Genomic DNA, 19,500 nt, shown 5'->3' with positions numbered 1-19,500 from the left:
CTCAGGACTGCTCAACCAGAACTTGCTCATCCTCACATATCCGAGTGTGAGTAGGATGAACCCATCAACTATTTGTCAGAAACCTGCCATTCCATTCCAAATTAAAACAATATGCTGGTGGTCTACTAAGGACATAATAGCAATACATGACCGGGGCTTAAACTAGGGTCTGTCACAAGACATGGGCATAAGGGGTTTTATTTTGTTAAAAAGGGTACTATTTCCATTTATTTTGTGGATGCCCAACTGATTGCACATCTTTCTTGTTGAGAGCTTCCTTTCCACTTTTCATTAATTTCTCTGGCATCAGCCAATGAAGTTTCACCTTCAATGTTAAGCAAAAAGGAACTAAGGGGATATCATAACCACTCCCCACCAATTATGCTGGGAATGCATAATATTAAGTAAATATTTGCATTTTCTCATAAAACTACTACAGAAAAATCCTTCCCACTGACATATTAAAACCAAGAGCATGGCTACTAGTATCACTGGCAAGCATCATGCTGTTCTTTTTCCATTAGCCAGATGGTGCAACTAAACAATTTACCATATTTACTGGAGGTGGAGTGAAAAGACAATTCAACACAGAAAATTCAGTAATGTAGAGGAATTACAGAAAATAACCAAAACATACAAAGAAGGCGCTCGTCCCTCAAAAGTTATTAAAATAGATTTCCCAACTTTTAATTCCATATTTGACTAGTTTTTGAAAGCATTCAAGAAACAGGTACTTGGACCTCTCTTGGCATCATCCAGTTATGTGCTACTGTAGTTAACTGGATGTTACATCTTGTTCCAGTCAATACCTCTACCTAGCACAGAATGCTTCAGTAGATTTATGAGCACCTCATGCCATGCAATGTAATTTTGTGCTTTATAATCTGCACTGCCCGATCCCATGTTGATTTAACTCCATACCAAAACAAAAAGACCTTATAGAATCTTAAAGAGTCTGGGAACATACCTAAAGAGACTACAGCCTCCTCTTCCAGGAAGTTACAATGAAGCCCAGTGATCACTTTCAGATTGTACTTTCAAACAAGGAAGCTGACAGCAAGACTTTAAATGGGGCCCTATTACCATTAAAACATGAACTGACTGCTTGGCTGAACATTTCAAGGAGTATTACTCACCTTCACAACACAATATGATATTCATGTTCCACTTCAGATGGACAAAAGGGACCAGAACTTGACAATGAGAGGTTTTGTTTGATGGGAAGATTTACAAAGATTAATTAGCAATTCTTAATTAGCTACTGTTAACTTGGGGGTTTATATATATTACAACTAACTACTACCACAAAGAGTACCAAAGACTTAGAACAGAGTTAAGAAATTTATTTTAAAAATATTTGATTTTAGTATTTTTTCTGGGCAAGGGAAGCTATTAATCTGCTACAGCAGCTTAGGGATAGCACCACATTAACTGCTGTTGTATCAGATGAGGCTTTGAAAAGTATGATAAACTCTGCTTCTTATTAGTTTAACCCATTAAAGAAAAAGCTTACAATGTCACTGCCGGAGAGTGATGATACAGAAGAGGCAGATGAGCCAGAGGATAACTGTTGTGTACTAGGCAATGATAAAGCCAAGCGTTGGTTGTAAGATGGTTCAGAGTCTCTGTTCTGTTGCTGTTCTCCATTGCATGGAGCTATCTGGTCTCTTATTTTCAACCTATTATCTGTTAAGAGAAAACACAGGTATCATTTAAGAGCACAGAATATAAATACATGGGCCCTGAAGTCTAAGAAGAGCTGCAGTTTAACAACCTAATTGAAAAAGGCTCAGAGAAAAGCAGTCTTGGGCTAGAGAGTTACAAACTCCTTTTATTTTTTCCTACCTATCTGAAAGTAATTAATTTCAAGGCATGAGTATTTTCAATTAGATCAAATTCAAGAAAAGATTCCTGGTATACCTACCAAGTTCAGGTGATAAATTAATTTTGCTCCCCCACTTCTTTTTAATCCAGGCCCTGTAGTCAATCACTTCTTGGGTCACTTTGATGATTCTACCTAATGTGCTAAAAAAATTTTTCAATTAAGTATTAAACAAAGACTGTTGTTTACATACTTGCAACATTACAATAAGCAACCAAATTATTCGAAGTCGGTTTGAGATATCCCTAAGCAAAGAATCCTTTTTAACTTTCATTTCCTTAGCACACCATTTAATTCACTGAAGCACCACAATTTTTCAAGTAGCATATTACTTATCTTCTACCATATTAACATGCAAACACTGACACATGTGAGATTTTTACTCTATTTCAAAATGAAAATAACCTTAATTATCAAGAATGTACATGCAGATACCAATGTACTTGATAAAAGCAATTTACAGGTTCTTGCATTTCTCCATATAACCAATATTTGTTCCACAGAATCTGGATTACAACAGTTATGGGACACACAGAAGACACTAATACCCCAGCCCTCCAACTGATCTTCACACTGAAGACAGAGACCTTCACCAGTCCTTGCTTACAGATTTTACAAGACAACTCAAAAGGTGTAAGACCTCCACAACTATAAAGGAAGTACCATGGATCGTGAGGTAGTGGAAACAAGAAACACAGACTGGCTCCAAAACCAGAACAAGTTAGAATTTAAGAAAATTCATAACAGTAAGTGGTTCAGAGAAAAAGCCTACCTGGTCCTGCTGAACAGTGACCAGTTAACAACAAGTACAAAGTAGTATTTCTCCAACATACCTTCCCAACATTCAGCTATTTGAATTGTTCTTCTTGAGCAGGAGTTGTGTCCTTGTTTGAGAGCTAAGCTTTGAAGCTTTCCTTTCATCAGGGAATAGTAGCTGAAACACTAACTATAAACTCCATGCTCAAGATACCTGAGGGACTGACTACTGTACAAAAATGGGCTGTGAGAAGTTACCATCTTGGAGTAGGTAGCATTATCATACTTTTGAAAATCTCCAACAGATACAACAAAGCTTACTTTGCATCTCACATCGTAAAGGTACATTATACCTGTACAGGAATTTCTTTTGGTTTAGGTGTATAATGGGAAGGGAGGACATGCATAGCATAAGCTTATTTAGACCACCTTTATTTTATTAGGTCATTTCATAGTAAGACTTCAAAAAGGAGCAATAATTCTCCTACTGACTTAGGGATTACTATTTCATGCAAGACCAAATACCACATATTCCATGTTTAGTCTTCCAACTTTAAAGGCATGTCAGTGTGTTAGTACTGCAAAAGGCAGTCCAGCATTTTAAGCAAATATTGAACCAAGTATCATCTAAGTTACAAGTTCAATAGCTGCAGAAGGACCTTACAGACAGAATTAATGTCATCCCCCATTCATGTATGTAATGTAGATAACATGATGCATGTTGGAAAATAAAATCTTGAATTTCACATGCAGAACTAAAGGCATGATTGGCACCACTCAGCAACTAGAGATGTGGGTTAAAATAGGTGATTCTTTGGAAACCACAGTTCAATAGCTAAGTAGAGCACATTAAGAAAGGAACAAATGACACTGAGGATAGTATTTTGTCAATGTACACTCCCATGACATAACAGCATTTCAAATACTCGATGCAGTTCTGGCTTCTCAATCTCAAACAGGAAGTCAAAAGAGACATAATGAAGACAGGGATGACCAACACTGCAGAGAATCAGCTATGGCCCTTGAGTTGCAGTTCCCAAGACAGCAATGCCAATATTGGACTTAAACATACACATACTGGGTCAGAGAAGAAAATCTTGCAACTAAAGCTTTCATCTGAGAATACCTTCAGAAAGATCTGAGCTTTTACTCTAGGATAACCCATGAATTTCACAACTACTACCAGCTGTGTCAGAAACAGAAAATGAATATGAACTGAATATAAGCTCTTACGGAGAAAGAGTTCATCAAGTCTGAAGCTTCTTGGACTACCTTCCCAGAAGCAAATCAAGTCATGCCTTCATATACCAGAAGGAAAATGAATTACATACACTGGCATTTTTATCAGCATGGGCAACATATACCAAAAAATGCCTGCTGTCAAATAGGTGTAAAGGGTGAAACGACTGCTACACCAACAATTATGGTGGAGTTGCACATACAGAACCTGGGAATCTCCTCCCTCACTAACTTCTTTGACAGAGAATAGATCAAAGGCCCAGACTTTTTTTTGGTAGAAAGATAGCAAAAAAGAAATTCACTAAGTTACCAGGTCAGAAGTTCAAAGGCAAATCTATACTACACCACTCATACACCAAAATTAAAAACATTCATTCTGAGACATCAGAAACTGAAAGACAATTCAAGGCTATACTACCATATACTTAATATAGCAGGAAAGAAAAAGGAAGCAAGTGTGATCAAAGTAGATAATGGAACACCATTTCATGTATGGGACTCAAGCACATCCATGGGGTCAGAGAATTTTTTTTAAGTAAACATCTAAAAACTATGTTTATATCTGTTTTTAACACTGAAAATGCTTAGGAACAGCAAAGCCTACTTATCTACTATACTTTAGTATGAGGAAATTCTACACTTTTGGGTTGTTTTTTTTGGCTGAGGACAGAATTTCTACAGATGAGACACTCCCACAATTCTTTGGAGATGCTTGTTTGGAAGACATGGAATAAACACAGTTAACCAGTTAGTAAAATTAGACAGTTGTCCTATGAGACACCCCTTTAGGGTTTTTCCCTTAATATTATTACATAGTAAAACCAAGAATAAGCTATTTACATACCTAGGTCATTTTATGATAAAAGCTTAGAAGCTCCTCTTTTTACACACTTCACACACTTCAAGCACTCAGTTCACAGGGATACTTTCTAGCTGTCATTAAAGCACAACTAAGGTGTAAATAAATCTTACAATCACTCTTAAAAGGCTCAGGGTGCTGACATAAGATTCAGAAAAATCCAAGTATCTAAAGCTCCAGTCAAGCTCCACACGAACAAGTGAGTACCAGAGCAGGAAAAAGCATTGAGTCTGTGAAAGAAAAGTCAAAATAACTGTTCGGGGCTCCTTAATTGAACTTATGAAATATCCTCCTGGTATTAAAAGGGTAATATAATCTAAAAGCGGAGTTTTAGAGGAGCACCTGAGAAGGATCTGCTTGCGCATGAGCCTAAAAAAAACCCAAAATACTAAAACCTTGACTCAGACAAAAACTCTGTGGAGGAAAAGCTGATATTGCTGACACCTCTTAAGAAACAGCATGCATCCTAGTGACAGCAACCCACCATTCAGGATGTGAAGCAAAGGACCACTTCAGATGCCACATTTCTGATTTGTCAGCAGATCTAGCAAGCAAGTTTAACATTCCCTCTGACAACTCCTAGAGTTCCCAAGGCTATCTTGGGCCAACCAGGGGCAAGCTAAACCTAACAGACCCGTCAGCAGTTAGATCACTTGAACTGTACACTAGGAAAAGATCAAAGAGCTTTCAAGCACAGAGGAAAAGACCACTTCATATATAGCCCAGACTGCTGTTGTTTTGAAGATTACTACCTGTCAACGACAACTCCAGATATGCAGTAGCAAAACCCTGCCAAAGCTTCCTCAAACTCTGAATTCTAGCCTGTTGGCATGACAGTCCCGTTCCTCATCCACCTGTACTACATCTGGCACCAACAAGGAGGAGCCTGTTACCAATCTGCAACTCTGAAACCTTTCTTCAGTTCCTAGAAGTCTTAAGTTATACTGGAAGGGCACATCACAGCAGAACCAGTCTTCATTCCTCATTTCATATGACCTTTTCTGTCTCCCAAATGCAGCTACACTGCTGTTTAGAGGCAGTCTGAGCACACATTCATATCTGAACCATGCAGCAGGCCCAATGCATAAGCCAACATCCTAATCTACAGACAAATGTATTAACCTAAGGATGACATCTTTGTCACATCCGGATCAGCATAACTTGCAGCTGTCAAATGGTACAATACTACTCTCCATCTTCCTCCAAATGTGAACTCCTGCTTCTCTTGCTTCTCATCTGCCCATCACACAGTCATAACCTGGATCAACTTCTTGCTATGGCAGAAGTGTTGATGTATTTGTTTCAGTTAGAACAGAACATTCTCATCTGACTCACCTTCTGACTGCAGGCCTACTAGATCTTATACAAGGCAAGAGTCAGGAATACACAGACTGAGAAGGAAGAAAGAGGGCCACTGACAGGAGACAGCCCACAGATAGTTAGGCTAGACAAGGTATAATGTGAATTTCAACCTTAATATATAGACCATGGACAAGGTAGTAACATATACTCCACTATTTCAAAGGATATGAATCAATGAGCAAGAGCTTGCTGCCAAACATCTGCTTAGGCTTCCTGTGGTTTATCAAGAAACAGAATAAAACTGGAAAAATGGTCACTAACTTGAAACTTCATATCCAAAGAAGAGTGATGAAGCTGATGAAGGATCTGGAGAACAAGTCTAATGAGAAGCAGCTGAGGGAACTGGGGTTCTTCAGTCTGGAGAAAAGGAGGCTCTGGGGAAAACTTACTGTGCTTTACAACTACCTAAAAGGAGGTGGTTGTCGATCTCTTCTTCCAAGTAAAAAGAGGAAATGGACTCAAGTTATACCAGGGGAGGTTCAGATCAGGTATTAGAAAAAATTTCTTTACCAAAAGGGGTGTCAAGCATTGGAACAGGCTGCCCAGGGAAGTGATGGAGTCACCATCCCTGGAGGTATTTAAAAGCTGTGTTGATGTGGCACTTACAGACGTGGTTTAGTGGTGGGCTTGGCAGTACTAGGTTAACAGTTGGACTTGATGGTCTTAAGGGTCTTTTCCAACCTAAATGATTCTAAGGTTTTAAGAAAATATCACTCCTCACAGACTTCTTCAGTTAGCTCACTTGATGACATACTCTTCTTGAGAGACAGGATATGGCCAAAGACCATACTGAAGTTGTGCAAAGCACATACTGACACTGACCCTTAAACAGAAGCTATCCTGTCCATAACTGTATTTTACAGCTAGACTAATGTCCCTGTGACCCCAAATACTAAGAAATCAATTGTCATTTTTCAAACACCTCAGCTAAAGTTACAACACCAAACTTGACTTTGTGTACAAGTTACACAGATTCAAAATGGATCAGTCTCCTCGTTTTATATTTAGGAAAACCCTTCCTTCCAAGATGATGGGAGTCTGCTTGCTCTAACAAAATCTACTGAATTATCTATGAACCTCTCCTGAGCCATTCTTGAAAGAGGACAGGTGAAATAGACTGGGGACAAAACAGCATCAAGGTGATTTCTGTAGCTGTAAAAGATTAAAGATACCTTCAGGACTCAGCTGATTACTGTTTCCACTCAGAAGATAGCTTTCAACCCCCACTATACTCTAGATGTTATATCTGAAAGCTTGAATGAAGACTCTAAGAATGATTTGTATCTACCCCTCACTCTGTGGGATCTATTACTTACAGAGCATGGACAAGAAAAAGGCCTATGCTAAAGGACAGAAATCTGACTTTTTCCACACCAGGAATATCAGAAGCAGCCACTGGCTAGAAAGCCTTATATTAACTTAGGCTTGTGTTCCTTTGAGTTGGACTGACCCAGAAAAAGAGCAGTAACAATGAGCCAAGGAAGGTCTGTAATCTACTGAGACTGTTATCCACAAAACCAGACTCTGTACACTGAGATTTTGTACACAGAGATTTTCATTGGGAAGAGCTGCCATGAATTCAAACCCACCAGGCAGCTCTTCTTCAAACTGGATAAACCTGTATCAGCCCATGGAGTTCAGCCTCCTGCAACCTTGTACCTTTTCAGGTGCTCTTCATTTAAACTCTGTTGATCCTTCTAGTAGAATGTCATATAGCTAGTCACTGCTCTTAAAGGAAGCCCACTGTTTACAGGTTAACTTACCACTAACAATCCTAGAAAAGATAAGGGAGCACAACAAAGGGCTCCTGGATGTCTGAGGCTTTAGGTCAGGCCACTAGAAAAGTCGTATTAGTGCCTCGACCACTCTGCCTAACAGGTGAAAGATCTGAAATACACCAGGACTGCCCAAGCACATCAGGTTTAACTAAAAACTAAGACTGAACATGGAATACTTTTGAGCTTCTGTAACAAACTTGTTACCAAACAACTCATCACCCACCTACAGGTCCTTTGGCATTCACAAGACTGGTGCTGGGGGAACTACTTGTGTACAGGACTTTGTTGAATGCTCTTGCACCAACCACTCCCTTTGACAGAATGGCAAGCCACCCGCCTGACAAGTCCCAAGACTCAAAAGTCACTGATACAGACAGCCCAGAACTAGAAGACAGGTCACATGTATGACACCTGAACAATGCTGCTGGGACATCTCTGCAGGTCTGAAGCTGTGACAAAATTCAGATGTTTTCCCAAATACATTAAGTAGTATACATGTAAAGTGCACATACTGATGATATCCGAGGCTTCCACTAAATGTGTTTACAAAGACAGTTTTCGTTGCCTGTAACAAATACAGGTACCTGACTATATCCTTTGGAAAAGCACAGGCCCAGTGCTTTTGACCTTTGGAAGGTCAGGACCCAAGACAAGCAAAACTTCGGGAATCCCCAAGTTGTTCTATCAACACTTATATAATGATGGAGTTTCATTCAGCAACAGCAATTGTCAGCCAGTACACATTTACCTGATAAACATTTCATTTATCTTAAAAGAGCATCTCAAATGTCAGCCTGTAACATTATGTACCACTCATCCTATACATCTCCATCGCAGGCACAACTGCAGTCTCAACTTTTGTGAATTTAATACCACAGAAAACACTTTGAAAACTATTGAAATATTGTAGTTTTAAATCGACAAGCGAAAGACTGCATCCACTTTGCGGTGAACTCACTACAAGAGAACTATTTTGCTTTCCAATGACATTAATGCTAGAAGTTAACAGCTTGATTAGAGTTTAGAATTGTTATCTGTATCATTTATGAGACTCGTTACAGCCATTCCTCCCTGTGATGAGCTGAGGAGCTCAAAGCTGTTGGGAATGTTGGGAAGTCCCAGGGAAAAAGTCTTCTGATCAAGCCCCAATTTGTACTGAGGATTAGAATAATAGATCCTAGAGGCGGTAACGTGAATGAAAATACAACATTGCTGATACGCCTACATTTTCTTTCTCCTCCGCCTTTCAAAAAACAGAAAACTTGCAAAGGTGAGAGCTGAGAAAGTACTAGCTGTACAGTGTTTCTATGAAAGAAATCAAGAGCCACATTAAAAATGGCACATCTAGAAGTATGCTACTTTTAATGGCAGTTCTGACATTACAGCCAAACTGAACTGGTTCTTTTAATAACCTAATGACATATCAAGCCCGTTAAAACAGCTTATGAGAGCATGTATTAAAGAACTAGGGAGATTTCTAGCCTTAGTGTCTAGTTTTGTGTCTAAACAAGCAATTTGATCACATACATTTCTTTCTGCCATAGTACAGACACACATCATACCAAACATTAAACCAGCAGACCTTCCTTCAAAATACTTTAAGCAGAATATTTGAGAAAAGACTAATTATCTTCTGGCTCCCTTTCGCACCAAGAGAACCTCACATTGGACTCATCCTGGGTTCTATCATGCTGTCTTCATTTCAACACTGCACATTGAGGTATTGTACTCTCATACCACTGGGCAGCCTGAATTCCTGGGCAGATTTCAATACAGCCACAGTTAAACAATAAATAACAATATTCATTTTATTAATTTAGACCCAAGCATTCCTAATTAATTACACAAATAAATGGATATTCAAAAAGTGGACTAATTACCTCTCAGAATCTCTATTTGGATATGATCTTGCAAGTGGTGATACTGCATGGCTAAGAACAATGTAGGCATAATCAAAAACTTGTTTCACTTGCATGGCACCGTAAGAACTTCTGCCAACGTCGTTTCCTGAAATAATGTGACAGTCATCAGATCATCTTTTTTTAATATCAGTAACCAGCAAATTATTCACACTTAAAGCTCAGAAGCCTTAACAATATAGCATAACTATGTTTAAACTAGTTAGCCCATCCTACTCGTATCAGAAACAACTAAGTGTGCCTACCAATAAAAGAAGCTAACCTTACGAATGACACGTAACATTATGCATTCAATTTACCACTTCTAAAATACTGATGTACCAGCGCCTGAAAGAAACAGAGATCAGCTTAAAGTTTAATAGCTGACTTTTAAGAGGGAACCTATCTTAAAGCATCATACCTCACTTACCAGTAGAGTTTCTGCAGCCTAAATTCAGGATAAAATTCCACTTGTGCAACCACGTTATATTCACAGGCCAGGTATACTTACATCAACCCCTACTTAACCTTATCAAAACTACAGATTAATAAACCAGCTCATACAGATTATTTATCTCCACAGGATAAACCTGTTTGTCAAAATCTATCATAGATTATTCCAGAAGTTCGTACAGAATTGTTTTTAGATCACATTAACTGCAGAAGAACATGCTATGAAGCTGCTGTTTATCAGTGACGATGTACAAGCATTGGTCTCATTTACCACCTAGAAAGATGTTGCTATTACTAGCAAGAAGACATATTTGGGGTTTTTTTTGTAGATTATTTGGCACCAGACACCAAAGGTTCACTGTCACCACTCAATTTAACACAAAGAAAGCTTCATTCAAATTGCATGTCTAAAGTACAGACTAGATCTTGAGTGGGTAGAAGGCTGCTTACAGTAAAAGGTTCCCTCCTTTAGTATGATGCTTGGAATGCTGTGAGAACACTGGAAAGGGATGAATCACTGAATATGTTTATTTTAAGCTTGAAAATCAGTTCAGGGCCCATGAACAGGTTCTAATGAAAAATGTGCTTTGAAAATTGATGGATAAAGGAGTCCTCCTTTGGAGGACTGAATCCAATGAGGCTGAATTTGACTTTAAAGGAACTCATTGCTTGCTGAAGTATTTTGTTCAGCAAGTCGTTATAGACAAACGTGCTGGGGGGGGCGGAATAACACACCTTGGCTTTACTACTTGACAACACGTTTTAGTCCTTCAGGATTCTCCAATCATAATGCCACTTTAACAGAAAAGCATAATCAATGAAAACAGACTGGGAAAATAAGAACATTCTGGGAACACAGAATTTCTTCAGCAATTTACACAGTCAAATAAAAAATGATCAAGAAATGCTGCCTGTTCCTGAAGTAACTGAGCATCTTGTTCTGAATGCACTGCTGCAATATCCAGCAATTACTAGGCTCAAAATGACAGAAGCCTCTCTAAATGGCATATTCACAGTTGGACTGTATCCTGAAGTAGAAGCAGAGACCAATTTGGGCCTAGGACAGTGAACCTGGGAAGAAACACTGTAGTTAAGTTCAGAACTGCACTACAAAGTAGCAGAGGACTTCACAAAGGACTTAGTCCAAAGGCCACTGAATAGAAGCCAAGGTATTTCAGTGGTCAAGAAATCAGAACAAAAAAAAATTAATTCTACTAAAAAAACCTATTGATTCAGTAGAGATTTTCCAGGGGCGGGATATATTGTTGTGTCCTGCAACAGTGCCATCTTCCACATAATGACATGCTAAACATATATACAAAAGGGAGTGAAACTGAGAAGCAATACAGAAATGAAATATATAAGAAGTGGCTAAACACACACAAATTGCACTTACTACTAGAGTCTATCTGTGGCTGAACTCTATCTTAAGGGTCTTTTCCAACCCAAATGATTCTAAGAATCATATGAAAGGAATGAAGAATACACACTGAAACAAAGTGCATTAGTTTAGTCTAATGTGGTCCTAAGGCATCTACATTTGACATGCATCCTGCATGGAGTTATACCAGAATGAAGACACTGCTGCTACAAACTGTTGATTACTCCTTTCTCCAGTTGTTGCCACCTCCACTGGTGCGCCAGCAAAAGAAACCATACGCCTTCCCTAATCCACTTACGGCAAACTCAGGCAGTTTAGTTTAAACCACCAACGAAGTTGTGTATGAGTCTTGATTGAAGCAGATTTGAGAACAGAGGCAGGATAGCTCATGCCATAGCATGCCTAGGTTCCTGGATTGCCTCATACTGCACCTGTAATTAGTTCATAAAAATGTCTGAATAAACAAGTCTTATGCAATTATACAGTCTGCAGAGCTGCTGACTTGCACTGCAGCTGAAAAGCAGGCATGGAAGCCAAAGCTACTGCACGACCTACTGTGAACTGCACCAGTCAGGTTTGTATAGGGGTGGTCCTACCTAATCCAGAAAGCAGCATATAAGAGAAGCCAGAAGATCACATATTTGCATTGCAGTCCTGAATAGATTTTCTTCTGAGAGATCATTCTCATTAGCAGATCACGTCTTACATACCTAAGCATCCTTCTTTTGTCACAATCTACAGACTGATCAGTTAAAGCATGTAACCCAAATGCTCTCACTCTTTAAAAAGAGAAATCATAAAGACTTCAATCCTCAGATGCGTATTAGTAGATAACAATGGTGCATGATTTCATGTGTAATTCAATCCTTATTCTTTCTTACAAAGCCTTCATCCCTAAAGGAGCATGTCTAAGACTTCCATCACTTGCTATCAGTATTACCACTCCACCACATAGTCCTCCATTAGCTGAAGCAGTTTTAAGAACATTGCCTGGAAAGGTAAAGGTGCAACCATGAGCTAGGACTGAAGCAGATCCATTTATGTTAAGCTATTATCTAGTAAGTACAATTTTGCAACATTCAGCATTAAAGGTGTTCTTTCAGGCGCTCACTTCAATGTATTTGTGTATTTTTATAAGTGCATATATTTTATATATACACACATATTCACAGGTTCTAATAACAAATAGCAGGCATTGAAAAGCTGCAATGAATAACCTTCAACAACTGTTGGGATGACATGTCCTAGCCTTAGTGGCTGCCCAATCTCAAATCTAATTATTTCCTGTATTTGTGACCTATCAAGGTGCAGAAGCAAGCAACATGAAGCATAATTAGTCCCACACATTAAAGAGACTCTTTTCAAAGAAAACACATTGAATTTAAGATTTAGAACTTTTGTCAGTGCCCACAGCAATTCAGAATGAACAACCTTTCTCATGGAGGGAGCAGCACAGGTGAAACTCCAAGTCTTAAACTGCAATTTAGCTACTCTTGCCACTGCCAATCTGAACCATTCCTGTTCTGAGCATCAGAAATTACGAAGGACCTTGATAATCACCTGATTCAAAGACATAAAATAATAAGTTTCCCTATCAATCTGCTAAATAAATGCCAAGTTTGTTTTACAACCACAGATAAAAGATTTGTCACCTGCAACCAGAGTCATGTCTTCCAAGACAGGATCCTACTAGACCAACTCTGCACAAACCTCTTCTAGCATGGTGTCATCTACCCTGCTCCAACACATTCCTGCAAACAGATTTCTGACTGCCTGACTTTGCGGTTCTCCAAAATGAATGCTTTCAGTTTTTTTACACAAAGAAAGGTCAACTGCTTTGAGAAACCGAAATGGTGGCAGCTACACAAGATGCTTATAGAAACTCCCTTCTTTGGATGGTGCTAAGGGAAAGATTTTCACCTCATTACCCTGGCCTAGGACACTAACTCAAGATGAAGGATCTTCGGCTATGTATGAAAATCAAGTATAAAGTACCACTTTAAAATGCATCACCAGCTAGATTAGTCTGATATCTCACATCCACATTTCAACATACTTCCCACTTCAAGTGTAGACTCCTGACATCTTTGTTGGAATCTCGGTTCTCAAATTACAGAAATCATAATCCTCCAACACCCAATAATCAGTCTTTGAGAATCTCAGAGGAAACCCTACAGCACCCAGGAGAATAAGCAAAACCCACTACAACCAAAACAGCAACACAACAGGTTGATGCCTGTTCCTTCCAAATATAGGAACGAACAGAAGTTACTGAGCAGGTAGAAGTATCATGTTCTTCTAATGACCTCATTTATCTACTAGCCAGACATCACCATTTCACACTGAGGAAAATACAGTTCCCCCAATTTAAAAGAATGAATCCCACTGAATTTTATCCTGTCCCCCATAAGACTGTCTAGAGATATTGTGAGTTATACCTTTCAGCATCCTATTGCTGAACTAGTGCATACACGTACTACAGAATTCTAGACATTAACTATATACACTTTACAAGTACTTTTAGATACTGTAGGAATATATGATTAAGTCTAGATCTAAGGAGGCTGTATTCAGGAGATCCCAAAGACCCATCCTATATATTCTATATAATTTTCCTCCTAGTGTCATTAGGCAAGCTCTGAAGCTCTGTGGTAGCTGCCAGAAAGTACCCCTATGGGATATAACACAGTGGTCAGATAACTTGAAGTTATTGTCAGCTTTCACTTCCCCTGCTAAAACACTTTCTCTCTTTTAAGAATTACATTAGCCTAGCCCATATAACCTCATCTAAAATTTAATTATCAATTCTTTGGTAGCATATAACCAGGTATCTTTCTTCTAAACTACAGTTCTTTGCTTCTGCAAGATTTATGCTAGGAGGAACAGCTTAGAGCCCCTACTGGACTTGCAATTTATTTATTTTTCTTCTCTAAGAGTCACTGAAGAAGAAAAAAGTCAAAAGCGCTATTAGTAGTGATTAAAACATTGTACAGCATACATAATTTCTTCCTTCAGAACTGGAGAACAGCAAAGGTTTCTGACTCTGAAGTGTGGCTTATACTGCTACTCAAATGAGTCTTCAGGCAAGTAGATAGATACACAGCTACTGAAGTTCTGCACACAATGGAAGTTCTGCAAAATCACACCTATGCCTGGCCAAGTGCAAGAGTCACAAACTCAAGACATGTCAAGACAAACTCAGAGCTACAAACATATCAGAGACGGGTTAGATAAATGAGTATCTTAGCTAGCAACCTGTTCTAGAGCACTACAAATATCCAATGTATTGAGTATTTAGAAAGGTGCCAGACTTCCTGATCCATGGTATTTGCTTTAAAAATGCTGTACATAAGCAGTCTACCCACAAGGCGTGACAGTATGGAGTTTGAGTGCCTATTACATTCTAGAAATACTAATGCTGAAGTCCAAATTAACTGAAAATTGACTTTGTTAAAACACGGATTTGGAATTTCAGCTACCTGTGACAGTCTAAAGCTGGAAATTTTTTCAGGAGCTCAACCAAAATTAATCTTTATTCCTTTGAAGGTTACTGAATTAAAACCAAACCTTAAATAAAGAAAATTTTAAGTTTCAGAAGTACATGCAACTATAACTGGCATTCTCTAAAGGTCCCTGTGCAGCACAGAAGCTAGTTATGCAAACTACTCATAACACCAACACCATAATACAGCTGCTCCCTTGCTACATATTAATGGATATACACCCATGTTTCTGCCCCATAGAACAAGCACCTCATCTGGGGCATTTCTTTCCAATATAGTATAATTTACCTCACATATGGCACCACAGACTGTGGCAGGAAAAGCTACACCTTCTGTTCTCATTCTTTCATAATAAACAATGCAGAGCTGTTCCTACTAACAAACCCTCTTCCAGGATTTCCTGGACCTCTTTCTTTCAGTACCCTTCAGCACTGGTAAAGAATTTTATTGTACATGCAACAGTTCTGAATCTCCAATGCATTATCTATCTGCATTGTCTGCATGCAATCCAATTTACTCAGGCCATGAACCCTGGGAGACTTCAGATCCTTATCCCTTAGCCTACCTCTGCAACTGTACCTCAACATCAGCAACAGTCTCTTCTCAGTGCAGCTTCTTAACTCATCTGACAGACTTCAGGGACCCTAACATAAACTGTGAGAGCACAAGCTGAGCCAAAAATCTGGAATACTGCAAGAAGTGTACAATCTTACCAGGCAGGAGAGGATCTTCAATACATAGCATGGATGGTCTGTATCCATTAGTCATGACTTTCATGATTTCTTCTTTGGCAATATAGGCACCTCCATTTTTTATTCTAATACCAGTTTTCAAGTAGTTAAAATTCCTTCCATAGAGTTCAAAAAATTCTATCAGAAGCATTCCAAGGTTTTCATCAGCTCTTCTGGCATCAATTCTTGGATGCAGCTGTGACACAGAACAGTTGTTTATTAAAAATTAATGCTCTTCAGATCATAACAGTGCAACAAAAAGCCATCTCATTTAAACAACTGAGTATAACTAAGTTTCAATTGAGCCAATTATGTACTTTCAAATAACCAAGAGGGGGCAGCACTTCAGCAGGATCTCGAAGCCAAAGACTTCTTTCTTCCCTCCTCTTCCAGCTTTTTGAGTATTAGTAAATTTTCCATAAGTGAAAAGCAATGAAGAAGTACTGCATACTAAATTACAGCTTATTTAGTAACAGAGTAACATCTGATCTTTCACATAAAATCCACCAGTCAATGTTTGCAGAAGCAAGGCCAGAGGAAAATCTATTGACTCCAATTGAAATACAGTTCTTTCCTCAATCTCCCCATATTATATACAGTATGTAAATTTTATAATATTTTAATTAAACATTAAAAGCAGCAGAATATGTAGGTTTTTCCATTATGACAGCTTCTGAAACATTAACGTTGTACCTCATCGTACTCATACAAAGCTTACTGTCACAAAAATGTATTGGAAGAAGTTACAACTCATTAGCTATTTCATCAGTTATCTACAATATCTGGCAATTTTAAGTATGTCAAAACCTAACCAACATGATTAACAAACAGCTTGCTGACTTCATAATTTTAATAAACACTGAGATCAAGTAATCTGCACATTTATTGTGAGTAGTCTAGGGAGCAACATACTTAAAACTGCATCCTGACAGATTTACAAAACACCAGTTAAGATAATTCAGGTACTGCAACAGAAGCTGCCCAGGAAGGTTGCATAATCCGTATCACAGGCCCTGATACACAAAGTAATTCACAAAGTTCCTGCTGCTATTTCAGTTCACACAGTGAACTGAAGTTCTTAGATGTCTGAGAGGCAGTCCATAGGAGCTGCCAGAGATCAAACACCTACAGCCATAACAGTATTGCTGTGCATTGCCAGGGGAGTCTAAAGAAACAGCACCACAACACGGCATAAGTAAAGAAACCAAAATATTTTACAGCACACAGAAACAAATAAGGAACAGACTTACCTGCAGAAAACTAATTGCCATTAAAATTAGGCTGTAAGAGCTAATTCCACCAGTAAAAACTTCATTCAAGTCCCTCTGAAGGAGGAACTGTTTTAATACTAAAATCAAGTAAGGCAGCAAAGAGTATTTCTGCAAAGCAAATTAAGTCTTATCAGTGACAACATCAGTATCCCAAAGATAAGAAAGAAATGAACAATCCTGACAAGAAGCTTCATCTTCTAAGACAAGAATGTTATTCAGCAGTCTTCTATACAGTGTTTCCATAGGAAGAACTGAAACACTTTTTTTATTCTAGAAACAGGTGAATACACTTCAACTCTTATTTGATCAAACAGCTTACATATCAAATTTATTTCCCCCCTAAACAGAAGATTCTGTGAATCCCAGTGTCACTCATTATAGTCAAAACTGTCCATCTAAACAGTACTTTATTACATAGAATAAAAGTAAACTTGATTTTAAGTATGCAGCTACAGAAGAATTGGATTTAGACATTGTTTAGCAACACAGTATTCATAATCAAGTATCACTTAAATTCAAGGTAAGCAAAACCTGAACAGACTTGCTTTAGAAGCAAAGTTTAGTACCTACCTACAGATCTAGATATGATTGTAGAAGTCCTTTCAGTGTACAGGTTTATCCACACAAACATCTAGCACTCAAAGGTAACACTGAATAGATACCAGTAGAAAATAAACTAAAATATGCATATTTAATTAGTATTAACAAAAATAATCTTCAGCAATAAATTTTCAAGCCTTAAGCCATACCAAAACAGGTTAGCTAAGCATCTAGCACATCCACAGTAAGTAGTATAACGTTCATGATATGGCCGATACCTTCATGTATTCCTTGATAAATCGAGCTGCCTTCACACCAGTTTCTACATTAAAACTGATGTCAACTTTAACTTCTGTCTCCTGGTCAGTAAGTTTTATTATTGGTACCTGAAAAAATTAGAATAGGGTTTTATGAATCCCCAGAAATGCAACACTGGGTACTACATTCCCCAGCTTATTCACTTAAGACATACGGTTACTATTAGTCCAAATGAACGCCACTATCAAGACAAGGAAACATGGTTTTGAGAAGAGGCAACAAACCTAACTTGGCTTAGAAGCAAACACTTTTTAGTGTGGTGATTAAACACACAGGCATGTATGATCACATTGACTTATGATCACTCACGTACTCTTCCATAGCTGTTAGAAATCTGCCTTCATGGCTGCAATATCACTGTTCATACAACTAAGTTTATGTCTCACTATGTTAATAGGAAACATTCTACTCATAACCTGTGGGAACCACATTCATCTGACCTAGCACTGCACCATTCACTCAACTGACAGAAGTCTAGCCTAGCAGAAAAAAATAAAGCACTGTCTGTTGGTTTATCAAGCTGAACTGGTTCACTGCAGAGTCAAGCAAAAGCCAGAATGGATAAGTGCAAAGCACAAGTAGCAATATTTCCTCCCTGGCAGCAATAAATTATTGTAGAAATACTGAACATGTAGCTCAGTCTCACACCACCACCTAGAAGGCAGTATCCTACAAAACCATCTTACAATCATAACCTAAACTTCAGCTGATAACATTCATTTTAAATTTAACTTCTTCTATTTTTAATCTGAAATGGAAAACAAAAAAGAACAGAAGTATAGCATCACTTTATACAAACAGCTGAGGGAATAAAATAAGGCTAGTAAAATTGATAGGCCTAGCCTAGTGCCATTTTCCATCACTAACTGGTATCGCTGATTCTGAAAATCCCACTCTTTCTCAAGTAAACCAAAGACTAACAGAGCTACCGTTATGTACTGCTACTGCAACAGAAGCCATAGGAATCTTCTGGACCTAAAAGTCACCCTATTCCAGAGACCACAAAATACAACAGCTTGCTAACAGAAGTCTGGAATATGCTTAGTCTCCTGGAGAAAAGAGCACTTGCTTAGTAAAGTAAAATTCTCATACTTAAAAGTTTTTAGCATATTCATTGTGATCTGTTAGGCTTACAAGACAGATGCAAGAAATACTACACATCAGTTTCAAAAATGAAATAAAGCTGTTAAGTAGCGTATTTTGGAAAGGAGAAACAAACATTAGATTTGGAACACTTCACTATGCCATCAGAAACAAGACAACCTGAAAAAACTGGGGTTTCAAGCTAGACAGCTCTAGTTACTCACCCCTGGCTAAAAAAAGTCCTCTCAAAGGTCAGCAGAAAAACATTACACAAACAGTCAACTTATTTTACTAGATATTTTGTGGATACTGACTTTCAGATTTTTATTGACAACATAAGCATGATGTATGGCCTTCCAGCAAATACAGTACACAATTACCACTGTCCACGTAAAAAACTGTGTGCTGTCACTAAGCACATACAGATTCTACTAAAATTTTGCACA

General features: G+C 38.3%; 1 protein-coding gene across 4 annotated transcripts in view; it reads right to left on the bottom strand.

Moving 5' to 3' along the window:
• TENT4A (terminal nucleotidyltransferase 4A) overlaps positions 1 to 19,500 on the bottom strand; it is a 61,084-nt gene that overhangs the window by 23,621 nt on the left and 17,963 nt on the right. For all 4 annotated transcript variants that reach the window (XM_056331434.1, XM_056331433.1, XM_056331436.1 and 1 more), the window contains exons 5-10: positions 17,932 to 18,039; positions 17,093 to 17,221; positions 15,825 to 16,038; positions 9,757 to 9,883; positions 1,925 to 2,025; positions 1,514 to 1,686 (exon numbers count right to left, since the gene is read on the bottom strand). In XM_056331434.1, the coding sequence (XP_056187409.1) occupies positions 1,514 to 1,686; positions 1,925 to 2,025; positions 9,757 to 9,883; positions 15,825 to 16,038; positions 17,093 to 17,221; positions 17,932 to 18,039 (852 nt within the window). The remainder of the gene's footprint in view (positions 1 to 1,513; positions 1,687 to 1,924; positions 2,026 to 9,756; positions 9,884 to 15,824; positions 16,039 to 17,092; positions 17,222 to 17,931; positions 18,040 to 19,500) is intronic.

Source organism: Falco biarmicus, chromosome 3 (assembly GCF_023638135.1).
Source record: "Falco biarmicus isolate bFalBia1 chromosome 3, bFalBia1.pri, whole genome shotgun sequence".
In the NCBI taxonomy this organism is placed as follows: Eukaryota; Metazoa; Chordata; class Aves; order Falconiformes; family Falconidae; genus Falco; species Falco biarmicus.
The sequence above is the reverse complement of the archived record's forward strand: the minus strand, read 5'-3'. Positions and strand labels throughout refer to the sequence as shown.